The following is a 26,906-nucleotide window of genomic DNA, read 5'->3' as shown; positions in this document are numbered from 1 at the left end:
TAATATACGCCAGTAACAAGCAATCTTGTATCTGATTGACTGTCAGCTTTAAGGCCTCCACACACATTAGTGTATTGTCAGCTAAAAACCCTCAAGAACAGTGGGTTTGGACCTACAGTCTAATATATGTGTGGAGCTCCTGACTCTCCCTAATGAGTACACATACATGTTTGGCTAAGCTGAATGCATATGTGTATGGGGGACCTGGGAGGGAGTTATTGACTGTATACGGCTGCCTTAAGATGAGGTTGTCTGCTGCTGCGCTCTTATAGGTGGCCATATACATTAGATAGAAGTTGCTGAACAAACAATCATCTGGTGAACAAGCGTTTTTCAGACATGGCCATACACAGTTTAGTCCATATTTGCCTTTCAAACTGATCAGATGTTCGAACTGCTCATTTATGTTCAATGAAATCTGGTGATGGATGAAAGATCTTTCCGGGAACATTCTTTTCAATGATGATTGATACATAATTGATATTTCAAAAGATCTTTTGTCCATTGGACAACATTTTCAAACACTGTCAGCTTCTTTTCATACGATGACGGTCTGTCATCTGTCATCTAAAACGATTGCCTAAATTTTACCCGACATGATTATTTTGGTTAAATTGCTCCGTTTTGATCAACTTTAGACTAATGTGTACAGGTACCATTAGGCCTCTCTTATGGCTGAACCCTGCTATCATGTCAAAAGCAGGGCCCAACAGAGAATCATCCAGTTTCCTGGTGGGTCCGCAGAGTCCTGATTGTGATTCGGATTTCCAGCCATTGAGTTTGAGTGACTCATCATACATCATCTGGGGGCTGTGGATAAGGTTAGCCATGCTCTATTTCACAGGTATATTTTTCAGTTCTTCATTTGTTGTCATACCGCTGTGTGCAGTGTGAGGGCAATGAAGCTAAGTCTGGTGTAACCAGATGCCTCATTCTTTTTATGGGTGGTATACATCATATAGTCTATATCCCTACAGTGCAATGTATAATAATGGGTAAAAAGGTATCCAGTGGCTCAAAACTCCACTCAAACAAGGAATGGGTGTTCAAACCAATAGACTCACCCAAATGTCAATTTAAAATGAATATACAAATATAATGGTAGGCATTCTTCACCTGGCGCAAATAGTCTTATAGTGACATGTTCAACAATTTATTAAAAACTTCTAAAATTATAGATTCAATAAAATAAAATAAAAACTGAAAAATCCCAGAGGTAGATACAGATATTCAATTGCAGTTGTTCATTGGTATTGTTCAAACACATATGGTGACCAATATATTGCGATCATATATCTGCATAGTATATTCCAATGGCAGTATATTGATAATATCGTCTAGTTTTTATTGCTGTTATGACACCAAATATGTCAGTTCTTTCTAAGACGTTCTTATTAAATAGCATAGTCATTGATCCATCCTTCATTGATACCTCAGGGATTCCCAATCCCAATAGGTAAGTAGCAAATGTTCTTTATATAAAATTACTAGCCTTTCTCAACTTCTCACAAGGCACTCTGTGACATGGTATGTGCATGCATGAAATCTTTACACGGATTATTAGTTACGTTACCACTTGTAGACTTTGCGCTGCAGTGTCCACAGTTCTCCGCTGTCTGTGCCGGTCAGATTGGAATGGTGCCCCAGGTGGTGTCCCACGTGATCGGGCCGCAGTCCTTACACTTGATGCGCCGGGTCCTAGAGTGGGTTGTATAGCTGTATTTGTGGATGAAAAAGTTCCTCAATCCTGCGTTTTAGGCACATATACCATGTTTGTAATTTTTTAGAGTGAAGGTTCTCCTTATTCCATGCCAAATAAATCACCAAACGCGTTTCAGAGATAAAGTTCTCCTTCTTCAGTGGTAAATAGTAATGGCAAAGTTTTGGGCTTTATAAGGGAAGTTCATTAACATCAAGGCGGGATTTCGATTAATGGTATGGATCATATATATAAAAAGTGCGCAAATGTAAATTATTCACACATCATTACAGCGTATATTATAAATCAGACAGCAAAACATATATACAAAAGGTCTGCTAAGAATCTACAAAAAACGCATATGCGTTTTTGGTGCGTTTTGTCTGCATTTTTGTCTGTGACATTATAAGAATTATATTACCTCTCTAAAATTCATCTATATAATCAATATTGGGATGATGAATTGTCATTTTTTGTGTTGTCCTTTTTTGTACTGTAATTTTTTATATCTCTCCACATATCTTCCCCCATATGGGAATTCAACATCCAAAATAAAGTATGATAATGGACAAATGGTATACCACTTGAACTTATATTGGCAATATACAGTATTGTAGATGTAGAGGAATGTTGAAATAAATGTTGAAAAAATTTTACATCTATGCCATTTTGCTACATCCCAATATTGATTATATAGATGTGTTTTAGAGAGGTGTGAAACATCTAATATAATTCTTATAATATCACAGACAAAGCACACCAAACGCATATGCGTTTTTGTAGATTGTTACCAGTCCTTTTGTGTATATCTTTTTTGCTGTCCTTTGTGGCTCTCTGATTTATAATATCCGCTGTAATGATGTGTGAATAATTTACATTTGCGTGACAGATTTTTGTGCACTTTTTATATATATGATCCATACCAGCTTTTTGAGAAAACTATGCATTAATCAAAATCCCGCCTTGATGTTAATAAAGTTCCCTTAAAAAGCCCAAAACTTTGCCATTACTATTTACCACTGAAGAAGGAGAACTTTATCTCTGAAACGCGTTTGGTGATTTATTTGGCATGGAATAAGAAGAACCATCACTCTACAACCAAAAATTACAAACATGGTATATGTGCCTAAATCGCAGGATTGAGGAACTTTTTCATCCACAAATACAGCTTTACAAACCGCTCTAGGATGCGGCGCATCAAGTGTAAGGACTGCGGCCCGATCACGTGGGACACCACCTGGGGCACCATTCCAATCTGACCGGCACAGACAGCGGAGAACTGTGGACACTGCAGCGCAAAGTCTACAAGTGGTAACGTAACTAATAATCCGTGTAAAGATTTCATGCATGCACATACCATGTCACAGAGTGCCTTGTGAGAAGTTGAGAAAGGCTAGTAATTTTATATAAAGAACATTTGCTACTTACCTATTGGGATTGGGAATCCCTGAGGTATCAATGAAGGATGGATCAATGACTATGCTATTTAATAAGAACGTCTTGGAAAGAACTGCCATATTTGGTGTCATAAAAGCGATAAAAACTAGACAATATTATCAATATACTGCCATTGGAATATACTATGCAGATACATGATCGCAATATACTGGTCACCATATGTGTTTGAACAATACCAATGAACAACTGCAATTGAATATCTGTATCTACCTCTTTGGGATTTTTTAGTTTTTAGTTTATTTTATTGAAGCTATTTTTTTTAGAAGTTTTTAATAAATTGTTGTACATGTGACTACAAGGCTATTTGACTGATCCATGCAGCGCCAGGTGGAGAGTGCCTACCATTATATTTGTATATTCAATGTATAATAATCACGGTAATAATTATTATTATGGTGTGGTACTGATATTCATGACCATCCTTTAGTGGAATGTATTTATTACCATACCCCTATCCATGCAGCTTCGTGTGAACCAGGATGAGCCTTTGGAAGACTACACCAGTAGGCCGGGAGACAAAGAACAAGATGCCAAGAACCTCTTCAGGCGTCACACTTTTGGGCAAACTAACAAAGATCAAATGAGGACCAACGTCATAAATGAGATTTTAAATACAGAGAAGGATTACATCAAGCATTTAAAGGATATATGTGAGGTAAAACATAAATTAGATAAACTATTTTGGGGGAAAACAATATGGTGCATGAAGAGTCTTCATCTAAAATCATAAACATGTTACAGAAGTGTTACTTGTAATACCACTTTCCATCACCGACTTTAGCAAGAACTTTTCATAGACACTGATATTATAGCGCCCCCAGCTCTAATATAGATTTAATTCTCTGAAAATGATTCCCTTTAAAACGTAGTGAGTTTGGAATGAACCATTTTCCAAGTATAGTGGAAAATATTGCTTTGTCACCACTATGTACTTAGAAAATAGGTGCTAAAGCATATGATGTGGTATGGGTGTTGTTATTTATTTTTTGGGGAGGTCTCAAATTCAACTAAAATTTACAAGCAAGTGAAAGATTACACAAAACAGTAGCATATTTTAAGGCGATGGACACCTTTGCGGCAATTTTTTTTATAAATGCATTTTACTCATTTTGGGTTAAAAATATTTTTTCAATTAGTCGTTATCTCAAATGTTCAGCCGTTTTTGGGTATTACTGCTCAGTTCTGCCAGCTGACGGCTCATGTGAAGCCTTGTCTCCGATCTCCTGACCACATAAACACTCATTATAGCTGAACTATTATCTAACTGGTGACTTAAATGTGTGTTTATGAGGTCAAGAGATCAGAGGCTTCACATGAGCCATCAGCTGACAGGACTAAGAAGTGATACTCTGCAAACAAACACATTTTTAACCCTTGTATCTCAAAAATAGCTGAATATTTTTAATACAAACCAATTAAATAAATGATTTTTAGCCCAAAATGAGTATCGGCAATCGGGGATGCCGGTCATTAATCCAAAAAGGCTGTGTCTGTCCGAGCAGACCCAGCATTATAGAGCTGCAGTTCCTATGTTGGCCAGCAGATGACAGGCCAACGTTGGAGATCAGCAATCCATGTATTACTATACCCCCTATGGGAGTATAGTAATATTATATAAAAAACAAAGTAGTAGACATTGTAGCCCTCCTAGAGGGGCTACAACATTTTTTTTAAAAAGTAAAAAAAAATGTTAAAAAAAAATATTTAAAAATATATATATAAAAATATCATGATGTGGTATGATTGTAATTGCACTGACCCAGAGAATGAAAGGCACAGGTCAGTTTTGCCGCAAAGGGAACACCATAGGGACAAAACCCTTAAAACTGTAGAGGAATTGCGTTTTATTTTGCCTCTTTGATTGCAGTGAATGGTCTGACTGAGAAAGTCAAACCAGGCTGTTTGGTGTGAGGTAAAGAGTCAGGATAGGAAGTGAAATACATGAAGTGACTTGAAATAATTACATCCAAAAAACCCTCCACCTATTTTTGTAAAAAAAAAAAAAATAATAATAATAATAATAATAATGTACAGTATTCACATATATATTGTTGATATGTGATTAAAATTTGATGGTAGGGATGCCCTTATCACTGTCTTAGAAAGGGGCATGACAAAAATGTTCCATTTAGCAAATTCTAATTATGGAAACTGCCATCAACCCCAATTTGATTGATCTACCGTCATTTCTGGAATACTGGTTGTTTCTGAAATGCTGTTTAGCCATTGATTATATTTCTTAAGGGCTACATCAAGCAGTGCCGTAAACGGGCCGACATGTTCACAGAGGAACAGCTTTGGACAATTTTTGGAAACATTGAGGACATCTACAAATTTCAGAAGAAATTCCTGAAAACATTAGAAAAGAGAATCATCAAAGATGCTCCTCATCTGAGTGAGATCGGCTCCTGCTTCCTTCAATATGTAAGTTATACAGAAATATCCGCGGTTCATTGTTGGTATTGTTGGTATCTGTCAGTGGAATTGCTCTCATACTAGCAAGTTGCCTTCTAAAGGTGGCTATACACATTAGGTTAATTTAGGCCAAACCTGACAATTTTAACAGGATCGGCCAACTTCATAATGCAATGGGGGCTTCGTGACTAGAGAAGGACTGGGTTGTTGGACTTCCACATGTTTGCTCCTTTCATTCTTGGGGAGATAAGCCGCCATCAGTGGTGTCCTGCAGAGGCTTTCTAACCTCTCTCTCTATTCAGAACATGCATGTGTTTGGAGGAGTGGGGAGCCTAAGGGTTCATGCTGGTAGGCCAGTGATGGCAAAACTTTTAGAGACCACGCACCCAAATTGCAACCCTACAACCCACTTATTATCGCAAAGTGCCAACACGGCAATTTAACCTGAATACCAGTACAGTATATCTTCCATGTACTTTATCATTCAGGTATAACAGCCTGCCTACATTCAGTGCGCTGCCTGTGCTGTACATAGTGCGCCCTGCGTTGATGAATGGCCGGAAAAGTCCAAGGCATATTGGTACACCATTGACTTTTTCCAGGATGCGGGTGCCCACACAGAGGGCTCTGAGTGACACCTCTGGCACCCGTGCCATAGGTTCGCCACCACTGACATAGGCACTTCTTTTGCTGCCATTTCACAGTGTTATAGTAGGTACCCGTAGGCTTTTATAGGTGTATTAAGGCTATGCACAAATGAGAGGTTAAATGGAGTCAAAATATGACCAAGTACATAAGGCCTGATGTCTAATTATATGGATACAGAGAAAAAACTTTATCCAGCTCACCTCCCGGTCTTGTATAATCCCGATTCCGAAACCCTAGGGGTGTGACCCCGTCGCAGGCTGCAGGTAATTTTGAAGAAAGGTCTCAGATTCAAATTGGATCCATGTTAAAACTGCTTCTTTATTGGAACATCATGTGGACATGACAGACTGCCACTTAGTACAACAGAATAGCGTTGACGCGTTTCGGGTACTGGGACCCTTAGTCGTAATTATATGGATACCATGATTCTTAAAGCTTTGTCGCACACTGTTCGAGGTTTGCTGTGTATAGGGTTCCCACCCCAATTGTAGATAATAACAGAGCACAGCAGATTGTCATCAATACAGCGCACTTTTATTGCTGAGTACATAGGAAAACATCAGTGTGCTCGAAACTGCCGTCGTTTTTCTCTGCAGCAGCTTTCATAGACATTTATAATACTACCACATTTATCAAAGCAGCTAAAAGGGATTCTGTCACCAAGTTTTGGGCTATAGAGCTGCGGACATGCACGGCTAGATCGCCGCTAGCATGTCCGCAATATATCTGTCCTATATGGCTGTGTGGTTTTAATTTCTTTAAAAAAGGATTTTATAGATATGTAAATGAGTCTTGTATGTGTCCAAGGGGCTGTACTAACCTTCCTGGAGCCCAGCTGTGCCCAGCCACGCCCGCCTGTGAAGGAGCCCAGCACCGCCTATGTCCTCCGAATCTCCTCCTTTCATCAACTATAGATTGCCGTAATCTCGCGATGCGCGAGCTCGCGCATGCGCAGTGCCGGTATAGTGTTCCTTCCCTGTGTTGGCATCAGCCTCAGGGAAAGAACTGCGCATGTGCGAGCTCGCGCATCGCGAGATTACGGCAATCTATAGTTGATGAAAGGAGGAGATTCGGAGGACATAGGCAGTGCTGGGCTCCTTCACAGGCGGGCACGGCTGGGCTCCAGAAAGGTTAGTACAGCCCCTTGGACACATACAACACTCATTAACATATCTATAAAATTCTTTTTTAAAGAAATTAAAACCACACAGCCCTATAGGACAGATATATTGCGGACATGCTAGCGGCGATCTAGCAGTGCATGTCCGCAGCTCTATAGCCCAAAACTTGGTGACAGAATCCCTTTAAAATCTATACTTAAGGATCATATCTTCTATTTTATTCTTCTCTTTAATAGCAAAATGACTTTCAGATTTATTCTGAATACTGCAACAACCACCCAAACGCCTGCACGGAGCTCTCCAAACTAAGCAAGGTCAAAAAGTATGGCTACTTCTTTGAGACTTGCCGTCTGGTACAGAAAATGATTGACATCTCTCTTGATGGTTTCTTACTGACACCTGTGCAGAAAATCTGCAAATATCCCCTGCAGCTTGCTGAGCTACTGAAATATACCAACCCTCAACACAGGTATGAACAAAGTGTTAATGGGACCTTATGGAGCCAAACCTGTTTTCTTAAATTGCATTTTCCTATTGACCTCAATCTGTAGAATAAATCCACGTAATCACACAGGGATAGATTAGGGTTCTGTGCACATTGGGTCTTAGCCTTTCATCGGCAGTATACATTGGGAAGATTTTGCACCTCCGTCAGAAGGCTCCTGTATGTACCACTGTATATGCATATGTCGTCCATAGGGCCCCACTGAAGAAACTATACTTTTTTTGCGGTGGCCCTATGTATAGGAAAGTGCAATTCAAGTTTCCTTATCATTCAGCACTCAATACCCTATAATGATAAAGTTAAAACAGAATATTTGAAATATTTGCTAATTTATTAAAACTAAATAGTTGTTTTCAAGATCTCTATGTGCTGTCAGTGAATAGAAGTATTCATGGGCCACAAAATCCATCCTGATCATTTCTAATTGATCCATGTGCCGACTTGTTCCGCAAGACAGCTGTGATACGCTTAGAGGACCTCTCACCTCTCCTGACATGCCTATATTAGTAGCAACTTGTCAATTCTGGATAATCTATTCTTATAACTCTATGATGTGCCATTCCGCTATTATTCCTACTATGAATGAACTACTACTAGCAGTTTACAATGAAGGTCCAGATGGATGTTACCAGTTTGGGGTGTGTCCCTGCACAATCTGACCCTGGCAGCACTGAGTGGGTAAAGTCAGACTATGCAGGGACCCCCCCCCCCCCCCCCTATTGAAAACACCCATCTGGACTTTATTGCAAACTGCTAGTAATTAATTCATACATTTCTAGTAGGAATAATAAAGGAATAGCAGATAAGAGAGTCATAAGAATAGATGCTCCAGAAATGCTATTACATGGGGCGCACATAGTTGATAAAACACATGTCAGGACATGGTCAGCATGGGTTTTCAGCCAGGTTTTTGTTCACTGACAGGAACACCATACTCCCCAATAAGCAGGCACCCTGATGGGGTTTGTGGTTCGTGCTACACTGAAAATTTGAACCGTGTACTTGAGAGTAGATCTTCCAGATAGTAAAACTGGCCATACACATCAGGCCTCATGCACACAATCGTTGTTTCATTCCGTGTCCGTTGTTCCGTTTTTCATGTTTTTCTGCGGACCCATTGACTTTTAATGGGTCCGCTGAAAACTCGGCTAATGCACCGTTTGTCATCCGCGTCCGTGATCCGTGGTTCCAGTCCATCAAAAAAATATAACCTGTCCTATTTTTTTCACGGAAAGCGGTTCGCGGACCTATTCAAGTCAATGGGACCGTGAAAAAACGCTGAGGCACACAAGATTGTCATCCGCGTCCGCGTCAGTTTTTTTCCTATCATTTGCATGGCAAACTTGACTTAGACTTTTTTTTACTTTGCTTCATGTCTGGTGATCCTCCAAAAGAAGACACACGGAAACAAAAACGGAGACGGATCACGGAACAACGAAACCCCATTTTGCGGAACGGAACACAACAACAGTCGTGTGCATGAGGCCTTATGGTGACCGAACCCAATGATTATAGCAGGACCTGCTCACAATCTAATGTGTATGGGGCCTTCCGACTCTTGTATTTTAATTTCTTCATTATGGGGCCTTCAGACACTGCGGATTTTGTTGCAGAATTTTCTGCGACTGAAAATCAGTTCCATTCATTTTCAAAGGGGCAGCAAGCACACAGATTTCTGAGAGCCTCATTCAGCGGAATGGAAGTGATTTTCAGTTGCAGAAAATTCTTCAACAAAATCAGCAGCGCGTGAAGACGCCTTTAGGCCCCTATCACACGGGTGAGTTTTCCGCACGGGTGCAATGCATGATATGAACGCATAGCACCCGCACTGAATCCTGACCCATTCATTTACATGAGCGTTTTTTTTCATGCATCAGTTCTGCGTTGTGTGAAAAACGCAGCATGTTCTATATTCTGCGTTTTTCACGCAGCCCTGGCCCCATAGAAGTGAATGGGGCTTCAGTGAAAAAAACGCATTGCAAGCAAGTCCGGATGCAGTGCGTTTTTCACTGATGGTTGCTAGGAGATGTTATTTGTAAACCTTCATTTTTTTAGCACGCGCATTGCACGCGTGGAAAAAACTGAACAACTGAACGCAATCGCAGACAAAACTGACTGAACTTGCTTGCAAAATGGTGCGAGTTTCACTGAACGTATCCAGAGCCAATCCTTTACGCTCGTGTGAAAGAGGCCTTATGTTCCTTTTCTCGGGAGATAAGCCGCTACCAGAAGTATATGGCAGTGACTTTCTCATAATTTAGGGCTCATGAACACGACCGTATGTATTTTGCGGTCCGCAAAAAACGGATCCTTAAATAATACGGATGATGTCCGTGTGCATTCCGTATTTTGTGGAACGGAACATCTGTCCCCAAATGGAACAGCACTATCCTTGTCTGTAACGCAGACAATAATAGGACATGTTCTATTTTTCTGCGGAACATAAATACGGACATACGGAAACGGATAGCACACGGAGTAACTTCCGTTTTTTTGCGGACCCATTGAAATGAATGGTCCTGTATACGCTCTGCAAAAAAAACTGAATGTACACGGAAAGAATATACGTTCGTGTGCATGAGCCCTTAGAAATCAAAAAGGTTTGCTGGGCACCACCATTAATAACACAAAACCTAGAAAGGGTGCCATCCACATGTATACAAAAAGGCTTCTAGATACAAGCAAAGAGCTGGATGCACCACAAAGTGATGATCACTTAAAAACTATTAAAAACACCACAAAATGACTGGAGACTAAGGACAAGTTCACACTGTTATTTGATCAGTGATTTCCATCAGTTTATTGTGAGCCAAAACCAGGTGCTGGTCAAAAACACAGAACAGGCGCAGATCTTTCCCTTATACCTTATATCTGTGTAGGTTTCACTACTGGTTTTGGTTCACAATTAGGCCTCATGCACACAACTGTATGTATTTTGCGGTCCGCAAAACACGGATCCGCAAAAATACGGATGACGTCCGTGTGAATTCCGTATTTTGCGGAACGGAATGTCTGTCCCCTAATAGAACAGTACTCTCCTTGTCCGTAATGTGGACAATAATAGGACATGTTCTATTTTTTTGCGGAATGGAAATACAGACATGCAGAAATGGAATGAACACGGAGTAACTTCCGTTTTTTTTTTTGTGGACCCATTGAAGTGAATGGTTCCATATATGGTCTGCAAAAAAAAAACGGAACGGACACGGAAAGAAAATACGTTTGTGTGCATGAGCCCTAATAGTGAAGCCTATTAGGTCTTGTAGAAAACATTGGTCTTTGTGACAACTGTTCAGTCCACAGCACCATAGCTGAGTATACATAATATGTCTTCTCTCCATGCAGGGATTTTGCTGATGTTGAAGCTGCATTAAACGCCATGAAAAATGTTGCTAAACTGATCAACGAGCGAAAGAGAAGACTGGAAAACATCGACAAGATAGCCCACTGGCAGAGCTCCATAGAGGACTGGGAGGTAGGATCCCTAGTTGACGATCTAGCAGATTGTAGCGTTCCTTCCTGACAATCTGCTGATCGCTAGCGGAGGAGACCAGTGCATTTACATGCAGAGATCTCCTCCAGAGCTCTTCCCCATACTGTCTGGTTGTGTCCCGGCAGCAGATGGTTTTTACATCAGGATCTGCCAACTGGAAACGATGATCAAAATATACATGTTGCTCGTTCATCGGGTAATCGGCGATGCATTTACACCACCAGATCATCGCTAACCAGCGTCACTAGTAACGTCCCTGTAACAAAATGTTTGTCATTATTGGATGTAGCAAATTTGGCAACTGCTTTATGGCGTTTCCTGTAAGAGTGGTTTCATACTGGTTTTTTAGTGGAAAAAATTTGCAGTTTTTGTGAAAGTTTTTTTTTTGCCAAAGCCAATAGTGAATCCAGCAAGATGGAAGAGTGTAAGTCCTTCCTTTATAGTTCCCCCGTGTTTTGAATTCACTTCATCAAAGTTAAATGTTAGAAGCTAAGTCTGCTACTGTGGGGGTGAACTGACGACACGTGGCAGATTTTGTTACTGAAAATTCTTTGATTTTTCCTACATCTGAATGGGGCTTATAGAGATGCATGAGTTTACTGCCAACACAACCCCGTTCAGATGGACAGTATTACTCAGTTCTGAAGTGAATCTGCCGCGTGTGAATATCCCCTAACTTGGATTTTTAATCAGAGGAGCTTCCTAACGTAGCATGGTGGCCCAGTGGTTAGCACTGGTGCCTTGTATTTGGGTGTGTGGTGGCTCAGTGGTTAGCATTGGTGCCTTGTATTTGGGTGTGAGGTGGCTCAGTGGTTAGCACTGGTGCCTTGTATTTGGGTGTGTGGTGGCTCAGTGGTTAGCACTGGTGCCTTGTATTTGGGTGTGTGGTGGCTCAGTCGTTAGCACTGGTGCCTTGTATTTGGGTGTGTGGTGGCTCAGTGGTTAGCACTGGTGCCTTGCAGTGCTGGGGTCCTAGGTTTGAAGCTGCCCAAGATCTGCATGGAGTTTGTATGTTCTCCCCGTGTTTGTGTAGGTTTTCTCCGGGTTCTCCGGTTTCCTCCCTCACTCCAAAGACATACCGATAGGGACCTTAGATTGTGAGCCCCATTGTGGGACAGCGAGTGATGAGAATGTCTGTAAAGCGCTGCGGGATATGTCGGCGCTATATAAGTAATACATAAAATCTACTTTGATACTTCCTGGATTATTAAATTGTGCTTTTTTTTTATTATTCTTTATCCATTTGTTAACAGGGTGAAGATATCCTGACAAGAAGCTCAGAACTTATTTATTCAGGTGAATTAACAAAATTCTCCCAGCTTCAATCAAAGGGGCAACAGCGGATAGTGTTTCTCTTCGATCATCAGCTTGTGTACTGTAAAAAGGTATGTCGGTCATTATCCTCTTTAGGCCTCATGCACACGGCCGTTGGGCGGCCGTGGCCGTATTGTGGCCCGCAAACGGCGGGTTGGCAATCCACAGCCGTCGGCCGTGTGCACCACACATCACAGATGCGGATCCATTCACTTGAATTGGTCCGCAATTCTGGAGATGCGGAACAGAGTCACGGAACGGAGCACCGGAAGCACTACGGAGTGCTTCCGTGGTGTTTCTTTCCATTGTTCCGCACCGCAAATAAATATGACATGTCATATTCTTTTGTGGTGCAGACCGTCGGCTGCAGATCGCGGACCCCATTCAAGTGAATGGGTCCGCGATCCTCATGCGGCTGCCCCGCGGTCTGTGCCCGTGAATTGCGGACCGCAATTTGCGGTCCGCAGCACGGAGCCCTAACGTTCGTGTGCATGTAGCCTTATTCTGCATATTTTCTGTTCCATATTTTTCCCTCTAGATAAAATTGGTTTTACAATAAAATAATCTTTAACCCTTTAAATGTTCCTGCACACGAGTGCGGGTGAATGCACATAAGATCCGCACGCATTTCTGTGCGTATTTCTGTGCGTTTCTGCAGCATATCTGCACCAACATCCCTCAATTTCTAATTGTGGATTTTGGTGACTATTAGATGCGATTTTTCGGCAGATCTCACCTGTTCATTAGAAAAGGGTGAATTCTGCAGCTAAAACTGCAAACATAATTGACATGCTGCGGATTTGGAAGTCCGCAATGCAGCTCATTTTCTGCACAGAAACAATCCACAAAGTGTCAATGAGATTTGTGTAATCTCATACACTTTGCTGGTTTTTCTACACTGTGGTTTTTCCATACGGAAATCCGAGTGGTAATCCCGCATGTATTCCTCAACGTGTGCAGGTGGCCTAAGAGAACTATATGGATTTGGTATCTTTATAATCGTACTGACCCAGAGAGTAAAGTTATCATGTTATTTACATCGGAAAATGAATGCTACAAAATTTGCCGCGGGTTGGGCATCCCTGATTTAATGTAAATTTTCAAATCAAAACAATAAAAAAACATACAATAAAAAGGTTTTAAAAAAAGCCCAATATTTCACAAAAACCCCCACAAATTTATTATGGTAGCCTAAGAAATAAAACTGTTAAGGTTAAGACACTGTCTGCACAAAATTACTTAAAAATGACTTATTTAGGAAGTAAAGAGGACCTGTCACCTCTCCTGACAGTTTAGTACATACCTGCATCCCCCCTAACATAACCTTTGCTGTTCCTGCTGAATTCCTCCTGGAAATGCCAATAGGATGTGTCTCCACACAGTCTGACACTGGTGGCACGGTAGGAGTTTCTGCAACATGTCCCATTGACCAGGGGAATAAATAATACAGAAATGTAAATTATGTTATGGCTCTGGTTCCATACTCTTCTACAATTCTCAGGATATTCTACGACGGGACATCTTGTATTACAAGGGCAAGATCAACATGGATGAGATGGAAGTCATTAACTTAGAGGACGGCAAAGACAAGGACTTTAACATTACTGTGAAAAATGCCTTCAAGCTGCAGAGTAAAGTCTCTGAGGACGTTCATCTGTTTCTGGCCAAGAAGCCGGAGCAGAAACAGCGCTGGTTGCAAGCATTTGAGGAAGAGAGAAGACAGGTGCTGCAAGATGAGCAGACAGGTAATGAGAAGTGTGGGATAGACCGCGTGCCATCACATAACTACCTGCAGTACCTAGAGCTAAGCATGTAGATCACAGGGCTGGAGCGGTGATAACTTTTCTGCAAATCCCCCCCCCCCCCCCCCATCCATCCCGAAGCATATCTGAATCTTAGGAGCCCAGGTGATTGGCAGCCTTCCCAATATGAATGTGCATAGAGACTGCTAAGACCGCCCCCTGGACTCCTAAGTGTAGAAAGAGAGACTTTATATGAATATACGACCTGCCTCAGCCAGTGATTGGCCGAGCACGTGCATTTCCTGTGTGTCAAGACGGACCATAAAGTAGAGACCAGATGGGAACTTAGGAAGCGCCAAACTGGGAGCGGTGGGGGATTTGTGAGCTATTTCTTTAACAGTTTTTTAACGCCCTTTCTAATTAATAAGTAAAATCAACAGTTTTTTTCTTTTAGCCACAGTAATATCAATGTTAACTTGCATCTGTTTTTAGGTTTCAGCATCAGTGAAATACAACGAAAGCAAGCAATGATGAATGCGAATAAACCGCGTCTCTCAGGAAAGCCAAAAGGTGAGCGTTTGTCCGACTTTACCATGCTTTGCTGTTGCTGATGGGATATTGTTGTACTGTAACTTTAAAATCTGTATATGTGGCTGATCCACAGACACCAGGCCCCTCAGAGGGTGCGCTCCTCTTCCTCTGGTCTCTCCAGTTGGTCCAGCCATTCTGACCCCACAAAAGCTGCAGGGGACTCCTGTGAACCATAGCCAGCTGTGGTAGAGGTGCACAGAATCATCTTTGAGGGCAACACAAGTGCTATGGGCACCATAGCATGTGGGAAGGTATTGAAAAGGTCCCTGGCCAGACACATTTTGCACTTGGTTCCGGCCACTGTTCATATACCTGCTGCTCTAGAGAGAGGGAAAGTGGCAGTCTGTGCCACTGAAGGACATGCAGAATACTGGATTTGTGATGCATCCCTCATAGCAAGCTGTAAGGGTAGGTTCACACATGCGTTAAATGGAGACTCCCAGCACCTTCGCCGATCAGCTGTTTGAGGAGACAGCTTACCAAGCACAGTGTTGTCCATCAGATAACGATTGTACTTGGTATTGTAGCTCGGCCTAGTTCAAATGAATGGGACTGAGCCGCGCCTAGACCATGTGACCGACAAACGTGACGTCCCAGGCTTAGGAAAAGGCCCTAGCGCTCACCGGGGCACCATGGTCTCTTCAAGCAGCTGATCGTAAGGTTGCTGGAAGTCGGACCACAGCTGAGCAGATATTGATATTAAACCCATTTAATTGTGACTATATTTGTATAGAGGTTGCAGGTTAGTTTTTCAGATATAGAGCTTAAAGGGGTATTCCCATTGTGGCAGTTACTCTTCAACTTGTGCAATCTCTGTGACATAAACACATTCAGGGCCCTTTACACTGCCAGATTATCGCTGACTGGTGTTCATACACTTCCTTCTCAACAATTGCTTACTACGGGCCATGTAAAGAGGCCTTAACCAAATTCTGGTTATTTCTTAAATTGTCTCTGTCTTGATTTCCTTTCCTCTTAGTTGGTACAGCTTTATTATGAGAAGTACGTTAGTACATGACCTTTTAGGGCTCATGCACACGACCATATTTTCTTTCCATGTCCTTTCCATTGCAGCCCGTATGTGGAACCATTCACTTCACGATAGAACATGTCCTATTCTTGTCTGTTTTGTGGACAAGGACAGGCATTGTTACAATGGATCCGCAAAACAAATGGATGTGATACGAATGTCATCTGTGTTTTTGAGGATCTGTGTTTTTTGCGGACCGCAAAATACATATAATCGTGTGCATAAGCCCTTATTCTGCCAGATTCTTCTCCTGAAGGTACCCAGCAGGTGGAGCTTTACAGGGATTGCTCTCTGCATTCATCTACTTCACAGCTATGCCCCCCCCCCCCCCCCCCCCCCCCCCCCCCGAGTGACAGCTGTACTAGTCTCTTGGTTGGACGCTACAGCTGTCACTCAGAGCAGAGGGGATGAGATGTGGAGAAGCTCAATGCAGAGAGCACTACACAGTGAAGTTCCCCCTCCTGGGCACTTCCAAGAGCAGAATCTGGCAGAATAAGACTTAATATTCACACTATTTCTGATAATAGAATCTCTACAACACATATGTTTGTCCTGCTTGTCCCAGCACTTACCTACTGCTGTCAGCAGTTAAGCAAGGTCAAAACTGCTGACAGACACCCTTTAAAGTTCCTTTTTACTGTCTCACATTATGGTAGAATAAATATTTTCATCCTCTAGACTTTCCTTGCGTAATTCATTTTGACAATAGATGACCTCATTGGTAGAGTATGGCTGTAGAGCTGATCAGTATGTGATAAGAGGCTGCTGGATATCAGACATTTCTAATAGGACCTGTTTCATTTCACTTTCCAGCCATTAATAGGACATACTATGATTTCTGGATGAGACAGAAGCATCCCACATTGCCTGCCAACCTCCCACAGCAACAAGTCTTCATGCTTGCTGAACCCAAGCGCAAACCCTCCAATTTCTGGCAAAACATCAGCCGTCTGACTCCTTTTCGAAAATAAAGGACCTTTTTGTGATCTGCTCTTGCATCCTGTACAAAGAAAGCACTTTACCCACAGTTGACAAAGTGCCCGTGCCTGGGACTCCTACTTTATCCTTCTACAGGGCATGGCGCTAGCTAGTACATTACTCGATATTTATTTTTTAGAAATTGGACATATTTTACATGTTCTCTGTTGTTGCCTCTGATCATCCGGAAAGTCTTGTAGTTTACCTCCGAGTTTTTTTTTTTTTTGTTCTGTAATGTAATGAAATGTATTGTTGTTTTTGTAATGTTTACCAGATGAATATTTGAACTCACACTGAATCTTTACATTGAATACTCAGAACTGAGTCGCTGTAGTTGACAATGAGTTAACAAAATGTATATAACCTAACAGGATATTAAACTTTATTTCAAGGTGAAGAGAATGCTATGTTGAAGAGCACTATTATAGATGAGGCCTATATTTTTTTCTGTATGTTGATAGACTATACCTGAACGTGACTATGGAGGCTGCATGGACAACAGATTCACAATATAGGTTAGCAGGATAGGACTCCTATGAGTGAATCCTGATTACCCCACCCACACCTAATGGTTGACAGCTTTCCCTGTACCAGCGTGTGTAGAACAAAGGCTGTCAATCGTCCAGTGTGGGCGGGTCATCAGGACTCTCACTGTTTCTCCTAGGAGTCCTGTGTGGATTTACTCTGCATTTTACTCAAAAATTATTCTCTAAATAATACAGTATAAACGTATAAATCACAAAGCGCTATTAAATCCTGCTCCCAGACAGGGCAGCAGAAATCATCTGTCAGGTTCATTGTAGACGAGTCTTTTGCAGCCCTATTGAAATGAATAGGTCCGCATGCGATCCGCCAAAAATGTAGATTGGATACAGACCGAACATACGGTCGTGTGCATAAGCCCTAGGACATGAAGAAAAACATCCTAGGCCCAAGTGGCCTGCAAAATGTACGATAACCAGTGTCTTACCTGCCATAGGCATTGCTCAGAGATGTCTCTGAGATATTTATGGGCAATGGTTTACCGCTACAGGTACTGTCTGGCCACTTCAGTCTGCTGCACTAAAGCACATAAGAGTGGGGCCAATCAACAACCAAGAAGACATTAACTTCTCTGGAAATATAAAAACTATACACACATCGCCAAAGTTTTCTAAGACCATTTAAGAGGGTTGTATACATTCAACTTCTTCTACCCTCACCACTGAAGTAGTATACATACAGCTGGCTTTTCGGAGCCATGATGCCCAAGATGTTGTTATACTAGTATCGTAGCCCTATTAGTAATGGAAGGCCATAGAAATCTGAGGTGGCATCCAATGTCCGTAATTTGCAGTGGAGGTGTGTGATCCTCCTACAATGCACATGTCCTAATGAACACAAAAGTGATGACATCACAAGTCATATATACTGATGTTTATAATATTTTAAAGCCTGTCTGTGTTATACAGTGTCCGTCACAAGCCTCAGATTTTTCTTCTCCTTCTTCCCAGGGAGCGTTGCCCAGCCTATAAGACTCCCTACACCGGCACAGCCGCTCTCCACAAGCCTCATTCTTCACACACTTTTTCCTCCTTTTCTAGCAATCTGTTGTTCCGAAAAGGCATGATTTCTTGTGTAGACTTCTCAAGATTCCTCCTGCTTAGTTGAAGAGCTATATAAACAGCAAAATCCAAGGGCATCCATGCCAAACAGGTGGTCTATGTGGCTGCTCCGGGGCCCCCGGAGGGAGGATGCCCATTTCAAGTTGGTTTTGTTACAGTTTTAATGGGTACTCATGACTTGGAAAGACATGTGATCTTCACAGGTGATGTAACATGTTGGTGTCAAGCAGCTCCTGAAAGGAGTCTAATTTTTATCTTTACCCTCATCCTTTATGTACACTACAGGAAGGGCCTGTGTAGCAGCATTCTCTTTCAGCACAGAATTTCCTGTGACCATTTCAATATGCATATGAAAAAGGAAAAAACTGGCTGTTTGGCACCATAAAGTAAAGAATACACCAAGGGAGGTGTAATGTATGCAAATCATGCATGTAGTAGTATATGCAGTTACTTTAGTGGACATAGGCTTTATAGGGCATCTGTCAGCAGTTTTGTACCTATGAAACTGGCTGACCTGTTACATGTGCGCTTGGTAGCTGAAGGCATCTGTGTTGGTCCCATGTTCAGATGTGCCAGCATTGCTGAGAAATATGATGTCTTAATACGTGCAAATGAGGCTCTAGGAGCAACGGAGGAGTTGCCGTTACTCTCTCTGCACTTTGATTGACAGGACCAGGCAGTGTAAATGTCATCACGCCTAGCCATATCAATCAAAATGCAGAGAGAGCAGAGCCTCTAGGTGTAACGACAACGCCCCCATTGCTCCTAGAGGTACATTTGCATATATTAAAACATCATTTTTCTCAGTAATGTGGGCACATATGAACATGGGACCAACACAGATGCCTTTAGCTGCCAAGCGCACATGTAACAGGTCAGCTAGTGTCATAGGTGTAAATCTGCTGACAGATGCCCTTTAAGCATCCGCTAGCAGAGCCATGCGTGTATACATATATGTAAAGGTGCACATGGCATATTTTTTTTTATTTCATCAAAGTATAAATCAATGTGCCTAATCTAAAACTGCTGCTCGAGTGACATTCTCATCCTCAACAGGAACGCAGTCCCCTCTGTATTTTTATTCCGACAGCAAAGGCGACCCCTCAACACGTATTCCTGTTTAAATTCTTTTCTACCCATTCACACTGACTTTATTTATGAGAAATACCATGTATGGCGCATTTTAACAATGTCTGTAATCTCACCTAAATGGATGGTATTCATTTCATGCTTTTTTTTTTGTGTGGGAAACTGTATATTTGTTCTTTACGTAAATGAAATAAAATGCCTTACATAGTACAAACCTTCAAAGCCATACACACCAAAGCAATGCTGTCTGCTTCCTTCATGATCTGATCCTGTATTAATATATAGGGTTAAGGGGCGGGCAGGCAGAGGAGGCGATCACCCTGGGGCCTCCTGAAATCTTAGGTTATTGCAACTAAATGCAAAAAAATAAAATAAACCTAATCCCTTGATGCCATCGTTCAGGGACCAGAAGTAGAGACCCCTTATATATAAACGGTAATCTGTCACCTCCTTTATGCTGCTCTTCACTGTGGATTTCAGTTTTTGTGTATTCCTTAAAAAAATTATAATAATAATCTGTATACTTGCCTTATCCTGTGCCTTTCACCAATCTTTGTTCTTTTGCATATCAATCTCTGCACTGGGACCCGCAGCTCTCTCTAGAACAGAGCCCACAAAGTGAAGGAGAGTGGACTGCGCATGCCTGGCTGCCTTCATTCATTTCTATGGGAGTGCTGGGGCTTCCAGAAATATCCAAGCGCGCAGCTCAGCTATTTTCAGCACTCCCATAGGAATGAATGGAGGCTGCGCAGGCGCAGTCTGCTCTTCTTCTATATGTGGGCTCTGTTCTTGAGATTTTGGGAGCATATCCTGGCGATAAGCCACCAATGTTTGAGACCTCCTGACACACTTGTTTTAATAGGTTCATGCATTCCCCATGTAATAACAATTCTGGAGCATCTATTCTTATGGCTCCATGTTGGGGGGCGGGGGGTCCCTGCCCAGTCTCGCTCCATCTACTCAGTGCTGCCATTGTCAGACTGCAGGTACACCCCCCAACTGGTTACCTCCCCTCTGTACCCTTACTGCAGACTGCTGGCAATTCATTCATAACTTCGAGTAGAAATAGAGGAATGGCACAACATACAGACATAAGACTAGATGCTCCAGAATTGTTAGTACACGGTGAATGCATGAAGCTATTAAAACAGGCGTGTCAGGAGCAGTGACAGGTCCTCTTTAAACTAATCATCCCCATAGCTGTTTCTGTATTCTGCAGCAGATTTTACAGAGCAAGTATACATGAAAAATCCATAGCATATAAGATTTACTTGGACATATCTTTACTTTTCAAAAAAGAGCTTCTGAAGTAGATGAGCGCTATGTAGTGTACTGAGCCTGCACCCTTGTGTTTTATATTTATTATATATTTAAATCTTAGTGGTAATCCTGGTACGAATTAATGGGACCAATGCAATTAGGCTAAATGCGCACGATCAGGATTGCGAGCAGAAAATCTGCACCGTATGTCGTGCACATTGTATTGTATGAGGTAGATGTATAAGATGCAGTGTGGATCTTGACCTGTGTGCAGATTTTAAAATCTGCAACATGTCAATTTATTTTATTTTTCCTGATCGGATTTTCTCTATTCACGTCAATGGGGAGAGGCAAATCCGCACCAATTGATGTGGATTGTCCACACGGACGTCCCTGCGAACACCTGCACATAAATCCTGAGCGTGTGCATTTATCCTCAACCTCTCTGACACTGACTGCCATATTTCCAAGAAAAATAAATAAAAATAGGCAAATTAGCAACACAAAAGTCAATCTTTATTCAAAACAGTATTAATACATAACAATCCCGGTTACAATAAACGTGCTTTTAGAGAGAGTCGAAATCTGAGCGGATCTAATCACATTATACAAAAGAGTATACATAACTCAACTGGCTCAGAATGGTCGCGTCATCCACCCACTATGAACGACATTGTAGAATGTAAGAATAGTATCTTCGTTGTTTTTTGGAAGACAACATGTAATCTACATATAAAAAGTATGAAAAGGGGTATGGAAACCACTACTGACAAAAAGATTTAAACCTAGAAGAAAAGAAAAACATGACTTCAATGCTGGAACCTTTCTTTGAGGCGGATATGAACTACAAGACATCGGCTGTGTGTGCGCAGATTTTCTCCAGTCTAAAAAGGTCTATTGTTTCCCCCTCTAACCACATAGGCAGAGATAGATAGATAGAATATATATATAGTGCACCATATTACAGCGCCCTGGTCAGTGCGGGTCCCAATCCAGCACAGCAAAATATGGTCTTTTTCTCATTACCCTTTAGGCTCAGTTTGCACCCTTTAATGTCGTAAGGCCCCTTTAGACTGCATATTAATCGCTAATGAGTGTTTGTATGAGCGTTCGTTAGCAATAATCTGACGATGTAAAAGATGCCCCGGCTTAACTTATGAACGAGCACAATGCTCGTTCATTGGGTAGTTGGACCTTTTTACGTGGTCACCTAAATCTTTGTTTTCCGGCAGCAGATCGTGCAGTTTAAACAGCCTCTGCTGCGGGCAAACAATGATTCTGTATGGGGGGAGAAGCAATACCGTGGAGGAGATCACTGCATGTAATAGCAGTGGTTTCCTTCAGTGATGAGCAGACGATTGCCGGGAAAAAACGCTTCCTTCACGACAATCGTCTGCCCAATTGAGCAGTGTAAAGGGGTCTTTAGGCCGCTTTCACATTGCCAGTGTTTGACCAGTGATTTCCATCAGCTGATTGTGAGCCAAAAACACAATAGGGATGCCAACTATTCCATTATACCCCATCTCTGTGGAGGCTCCACTCTCGGTTTTGGCTCACAATCACTGAGCAAACACCGACTGTGTGAAAGCGGCCTTGATCAAAAGGACAATTTCAACCCAAGGATGAGTACTAAGGCTAGTTTCGAATCAGCAGCACCGCTCTCTGGCAGGCTGTTCAGCAGAAAATCAGCCAGACAAAAACCCTCGTGTGCAGTAGTTTCTGTCTGACCGAATCCTGGCTTTCTGGTGGCCAGATCTCCATCGGATCCTATTAAAGTCAATGTGGTCCAGCGGACAGACAGCCCTATCTGACAATGCCGGAGAACTGTGCTGCAGATGTGAAACTAGCTTAACGTTACAGAATGTCCTCTTTTTGCATGTGACCAGACACAATTCTCCAAAAAGCACAAATGTCCAAAATGTGTTATGCAGGTGACGTAATGGCGAATGTAGCCAAAAGTTCTAATTGCTTGTATTGCTACATGGTTCGATTGAAAGGTTTATAGAACATTGTATGCAGCCTCGCACAGCAGAAATAGAGCTATTCCTGTACTGTATTGCAATATAGCAATGGGGGTTAGACGAAAGACTTGTGCTTCACTGGAGTACCTCTCTGTGCAGTGTACTCGGCCCGTCATTCCCCGAAGCATAACGCATCCCATCAGAGCGGGACTCGCTGCTGCACTGACCCCATTTATAAAATGATACAAGAAAATAATGATCACTGGTCATTAAGCACACTGAACTCTGCAATGGGTGGACTGGATTAACCCCTTCATAACCAACTGTGTATGGATCTGTCATCTACAGCCAATGCACAACCATTCAGCAGGATGGATCAACTTGTCCCTATGATTACTTCCAATTAGGTTAGAGGATAGGAAATAAAACAAATCTTGCACTATTACTAGAATCTTCTCTGTACCGATGTACCAACTGTGCGCTGGTGCTCATTTTGGGAGCTCGTATGAAGCCAATACTGCACTGCATGCTGCTAGTGATCAAATACCACCACATCACAATGTAATTCATGCACTCGTAATACTATAAAACCCCTCCAGCGGGAAGCTTAGAGTCCCCATATGAATCGGCAATGTAATAATATACTTAACGTTTTCCCGCTAAGCCGAGACCTGGCACGTGACTGCACAGCCGCAACGGGAAGATTTATTCAAACTGGTGCAAAGAAATAACTAATCGCACTGCTTTCAGATTCAAAAGAGCTTCTGATAGGTGGCTGGAGGAAATCGCTCCACTTTTCCCGTTGCGTCAGTTGTAGTAAATGGATCTGGGGGGGTCCATTACCTTGCACACAGCAGACAGATAGCTTGTACATGAACAGTATTTCTATGTAGCTGGGCATCGGCCTACTGACAACCAGGAGAATTTAAGGTTAGTGTAACATGACGTCTTATTGTTTATATTCTTCTAAGGCAGGGCTGGATAACCTGTGGCTCTCTAGCTGTTGCATAACTACAATTCCCACCATGCCCTACTGTAGGCTGATAGTTGTAGACAGTCTGGGCATGCTGGGAGTTATAGTTTTGCAACAGCTGGAGAGCCACAGGTTGGCCATCACTGTTCTAAGGTCTCATGCACACGACTGCATACGTTTTGAGGCCCGCGGATCTGCAAAATATGAATGTGGTCCGCAAGCAATCCGTATTTTTTTTTTTTACCTGTTCACTTCAATGGGTACATATTTTTCAGACATGTTCTATCTTTTTGCAGAACAAACATACAGATGGGAAAAACACATAGATCACATGTGCGATTTCCACATCCGTATCTCCTTCCGCAAACGATAGAACATGTCCTATACTTGGCCGCTAAATGAGGGCCATAGACACATTGAAGTCAATAGGTCAGCAACAAATGCGGCTGCAAACACAGACACACCATCCGTATTTTGCAGATTGCAAAATACATACGGTTGTGTGCATGAGGCCCCAACGCAAACCATTCGATTATGGAACATGTATATACGCTGGAAATGAGAAGGTTCAACAATGTATTTTATTGTGGAATGCCAACAGAAAACCTCTGCACAAAAGTGAGCAATAAAAAAAAAAAAATTATAAAAAAGAAAACTGTAAAAAAACTAATAAAAATACTAAACTATGTGGTTGCCGTATCGTACGAGCTGAGAACTATCGCGCCCAACCTTTCCCGTTTCGTGATGCATAGGACTTTTTTTTTTTGTTTTTGTTTTTTTATTTCCAATTTCAATCAAGTCAAATAACAGGAGCAGGAAAAGTAGCAGGTTTTTTAAATTTCTGTGGAATGCTTCAAGTGTCAATTTTCTAAACCACAGTAAGTGCAGAGCGAACACCAGAGTGCGGCCACCTCACGCATGGCGAAATCTGTACCCAAGAAGGCCTATAACCTGTCTTGTGTGCCAAGTTATCTTCCTTAGTCATACACTCGCTCGCATGGTCACATCACCTAAACCAGCTATTCCTATTTAGCGCAATGTAAAAAATAAAATGAAAGTTAAAAATAAAAAACAAAAACAAAACTTCTTATTCCTAGTGAGAAGTTGGGTATAATCTGAATTACACTAATTACTTCATATGATGTCAGATCACATGGCAACACTTTACTAGCAACAACCTTCAAAAAAATGGCAGAGCAACACTCAAAGAACACACTGGGGTGATTAGTCTTGCCTCAGGTTTCTAAGGCCTTACGATGAGGAAAAAGCCTTAAGAATTCTTCTTGACTCCTTTGGATTTTGCATATGATGTTTTTTTTGTTTTTTTTTTCTCGTTTGCATATGTCACTGCAATAAACTGAGCAAGCGTCATTTTGTGTTTATACATGCACTCAACTAGATATGGATCATTGAAACAACTTTATACTCCCTTTTTATCATTAGAATTAGCTAGAAAAATTGCAAGACTGTCCACAAAACAGGATTTTATATTAAAGACAACCACTAGAGTCCCAAGATGTTAAGATATGCAATAATGGAAATCTTCGGATCCTGAATTAGTGTTAGGCAAAGTGTTGAGAGAATTCAGAAGGAAGAAACTTCTCGCTGGAGGTATAACACTTCAGCACCATCTAATAAGCATCTTACTTGCTTGCATATCTTCCATCTTTAAACCTGAAGAAACAGGAGCCATGATAGGTGAGTAACGAGAAGGCAGAAACGGCTTTCCTGCACAATGACAATAAAAAACAAACAGAACTACTACTGTAAACCTTTCAGTTATCTGATCTGCACCCATCTGTCGCTGGGGCCTAAAAGATAAAATTAGGTCTAGTTTTAAAGTGAATTTCCATTAGCTGAGGCCGGAAATATGTGACTGGTGGCAGTCTGATCCCCTGTACAGTGACGGGGCTACAATACCGGAAGTACCCCGGCCCTTTCACTTTTGTACCAGACACAGCCATGCCGATACTGCAGCATGTAAGGCTGCAGTGCTGTAACAGCCACTACCACTATGAATGGGCCAGCAAGTGCATTGGCCCATTTGCTCTTCTCAATGGCGTGGTGTCAGAGACTATGTCTTGCTTATCATACACTGACGGCCTATTCTAATGACTGACCATTAATTAAAATTTACGGAAAACCGTTGAAGAGAAACGCACAAATAGAGCCAAAACAGCGAGTGTACATGCATCCACTGAACCGCCCCAAAGAAGGTGGGGGGAAATAGAAAAGACAAGAATAAGGGCGAACCCTAACAGGAGTGTGTTTGCCGGCCAAAATAATTCCAAAGAACTGAAGATCATGACTCCATAGTAACAATAACTTAAGGCATAAAATGGGATTCTTGCAATCATATACAGTAGACTCTCTCTCTCTCATATATATATATATATATATATATAAAATTTTATATATACACACACACACCATAAAGAATGTCTGAAGTGTTCATGTTGCGAAGCCAGACAAGTTCACATGAGAACATCGGAGCAGAGCTAGCATAGCCAAAAGTTCAGTCAGACGTGCGCATGCGCGCTTGACTTGGTGGCTGTGCCTATGAAATGCCACGCTGGAGGCAGAAAATAGTTTCTACTACGCAGATGCCAAACTCATGATGTGGAGTCTGCGCAGTAGAAGACAGGATGGCAGTGCGCAATCATGGCAGGATGAGAAAGCCTAAGAAGCCATTTTGTGTGATGTCGTCTATAGGGGTCAGAGCACCGTTTACAGGAGCAGCAGCCCGGTCCTAACAGCAATGGAGAAACAACATGGAGGAAAGTTGCTGAAGATTACAGGAGCAGGGACAGAAAAACACAGTAAAGTAAAAATATTGCAAAGTGACCTACTCCTTTAAAGATGTATTCCCACCTGGGACATTTACAGCATGTTGATAGGATATTTGACCTAAACCTTTGACCCACACCTATCAAGAACGGGGCCTTGCTGCGCACACTCTGCTTTCTCCAGTCGCTGCCAAGCACTGGCAACCATGCCAGCACATTTCCCTGATTACTGAAGATCA

The 26,906-nt window shown here is 41.9% G+C and overlaps 2 protein-coding genes across 9 annotated transcripts in view; one reads left to right on the top strand and one right to left on the bottom strand.

The window, feature by feature from the left end:
* ARHGEF4 (Rho guanine nucleotide exchange factor 4) overlaps positions 1-19,144 on the top strand; it is a 229,001-nt gene extending 209,857 nt beyond the window's left edge. For all 5 annotated transcript variants that reach the window (XM_044291399.1, XM_044291396.1, XM_044291398.1 and 2 more), the window contains 8 exons: positions 3,621-3,812; positions 5,402-5,581; positions 7,578-7,810; positions 11,192-11,321; positions 12,593-12,724; positions 14,155-14,398; positions 14,888-14,965; positions 16,830-19,144. In XM_044291399.1, coding sequence (XP_044147334.1) covers positions 3,621-3,812; positions 5,402-5,581; positions 7,578-7,810; positions 11,192-11,321; positions 12,593-12,724; positions 14,155-14,398; positions 14,888-14,965; positions 16,830-16,987 — 1,347 coding nt within the window. In that variant the 3' untranslated portion in view covers positions 16,988-19,144. The remainder of the gene's footprint in view (positions 1-3,620; positions 3,813-5,401; positions 5,582-7,577; positions 7,811-11,191; positions 11,322-12,592; positions 12,725-14,154; positions 14,399-14,887; positions 14,966-16,829) is intronic.
* A 5,017-nt stretch (positions 19,145-24,161) lies between these two features.
* FAM168B (family with sequence similarity 168 member B) overlaps positions 24,162-26,906 on the bottom strand; it is a 29,696-nt gene continuing 26,951 nt past the window's right edge. For all 4 annotated transcript variants that reach the window (XM_044291675.1, XM_044291677.1, XM_044291676.1 and 1 more), the window contains one exon: positions 24,162-25,555. The gene's annotated coding sequence lies outside the window, so the exon portion shown is untranslated. The remainder of the gene's footprint in view (positions 25,556-26,906) is intronic.

The sequence above is a fragment of the Bufo gargarizans genome, chromosome 4 (genome assembly GCF_014858855.1).
Source record: "Bufo gargarizans isolate SCDJY-AF-19 chromosome 4, ASM1485885v1, whole genome shotgun sequence".
Taxonomy (NCBI): domain Eukaryota; kingdom Metazoa; phylum Chordata; class Amphibia; order Anura; family Bufonidae; genus Bufo; species Bufo gargarizans.
This window is presented reverse-complemented; position numbering and strand designations above follow the sequence as displayed.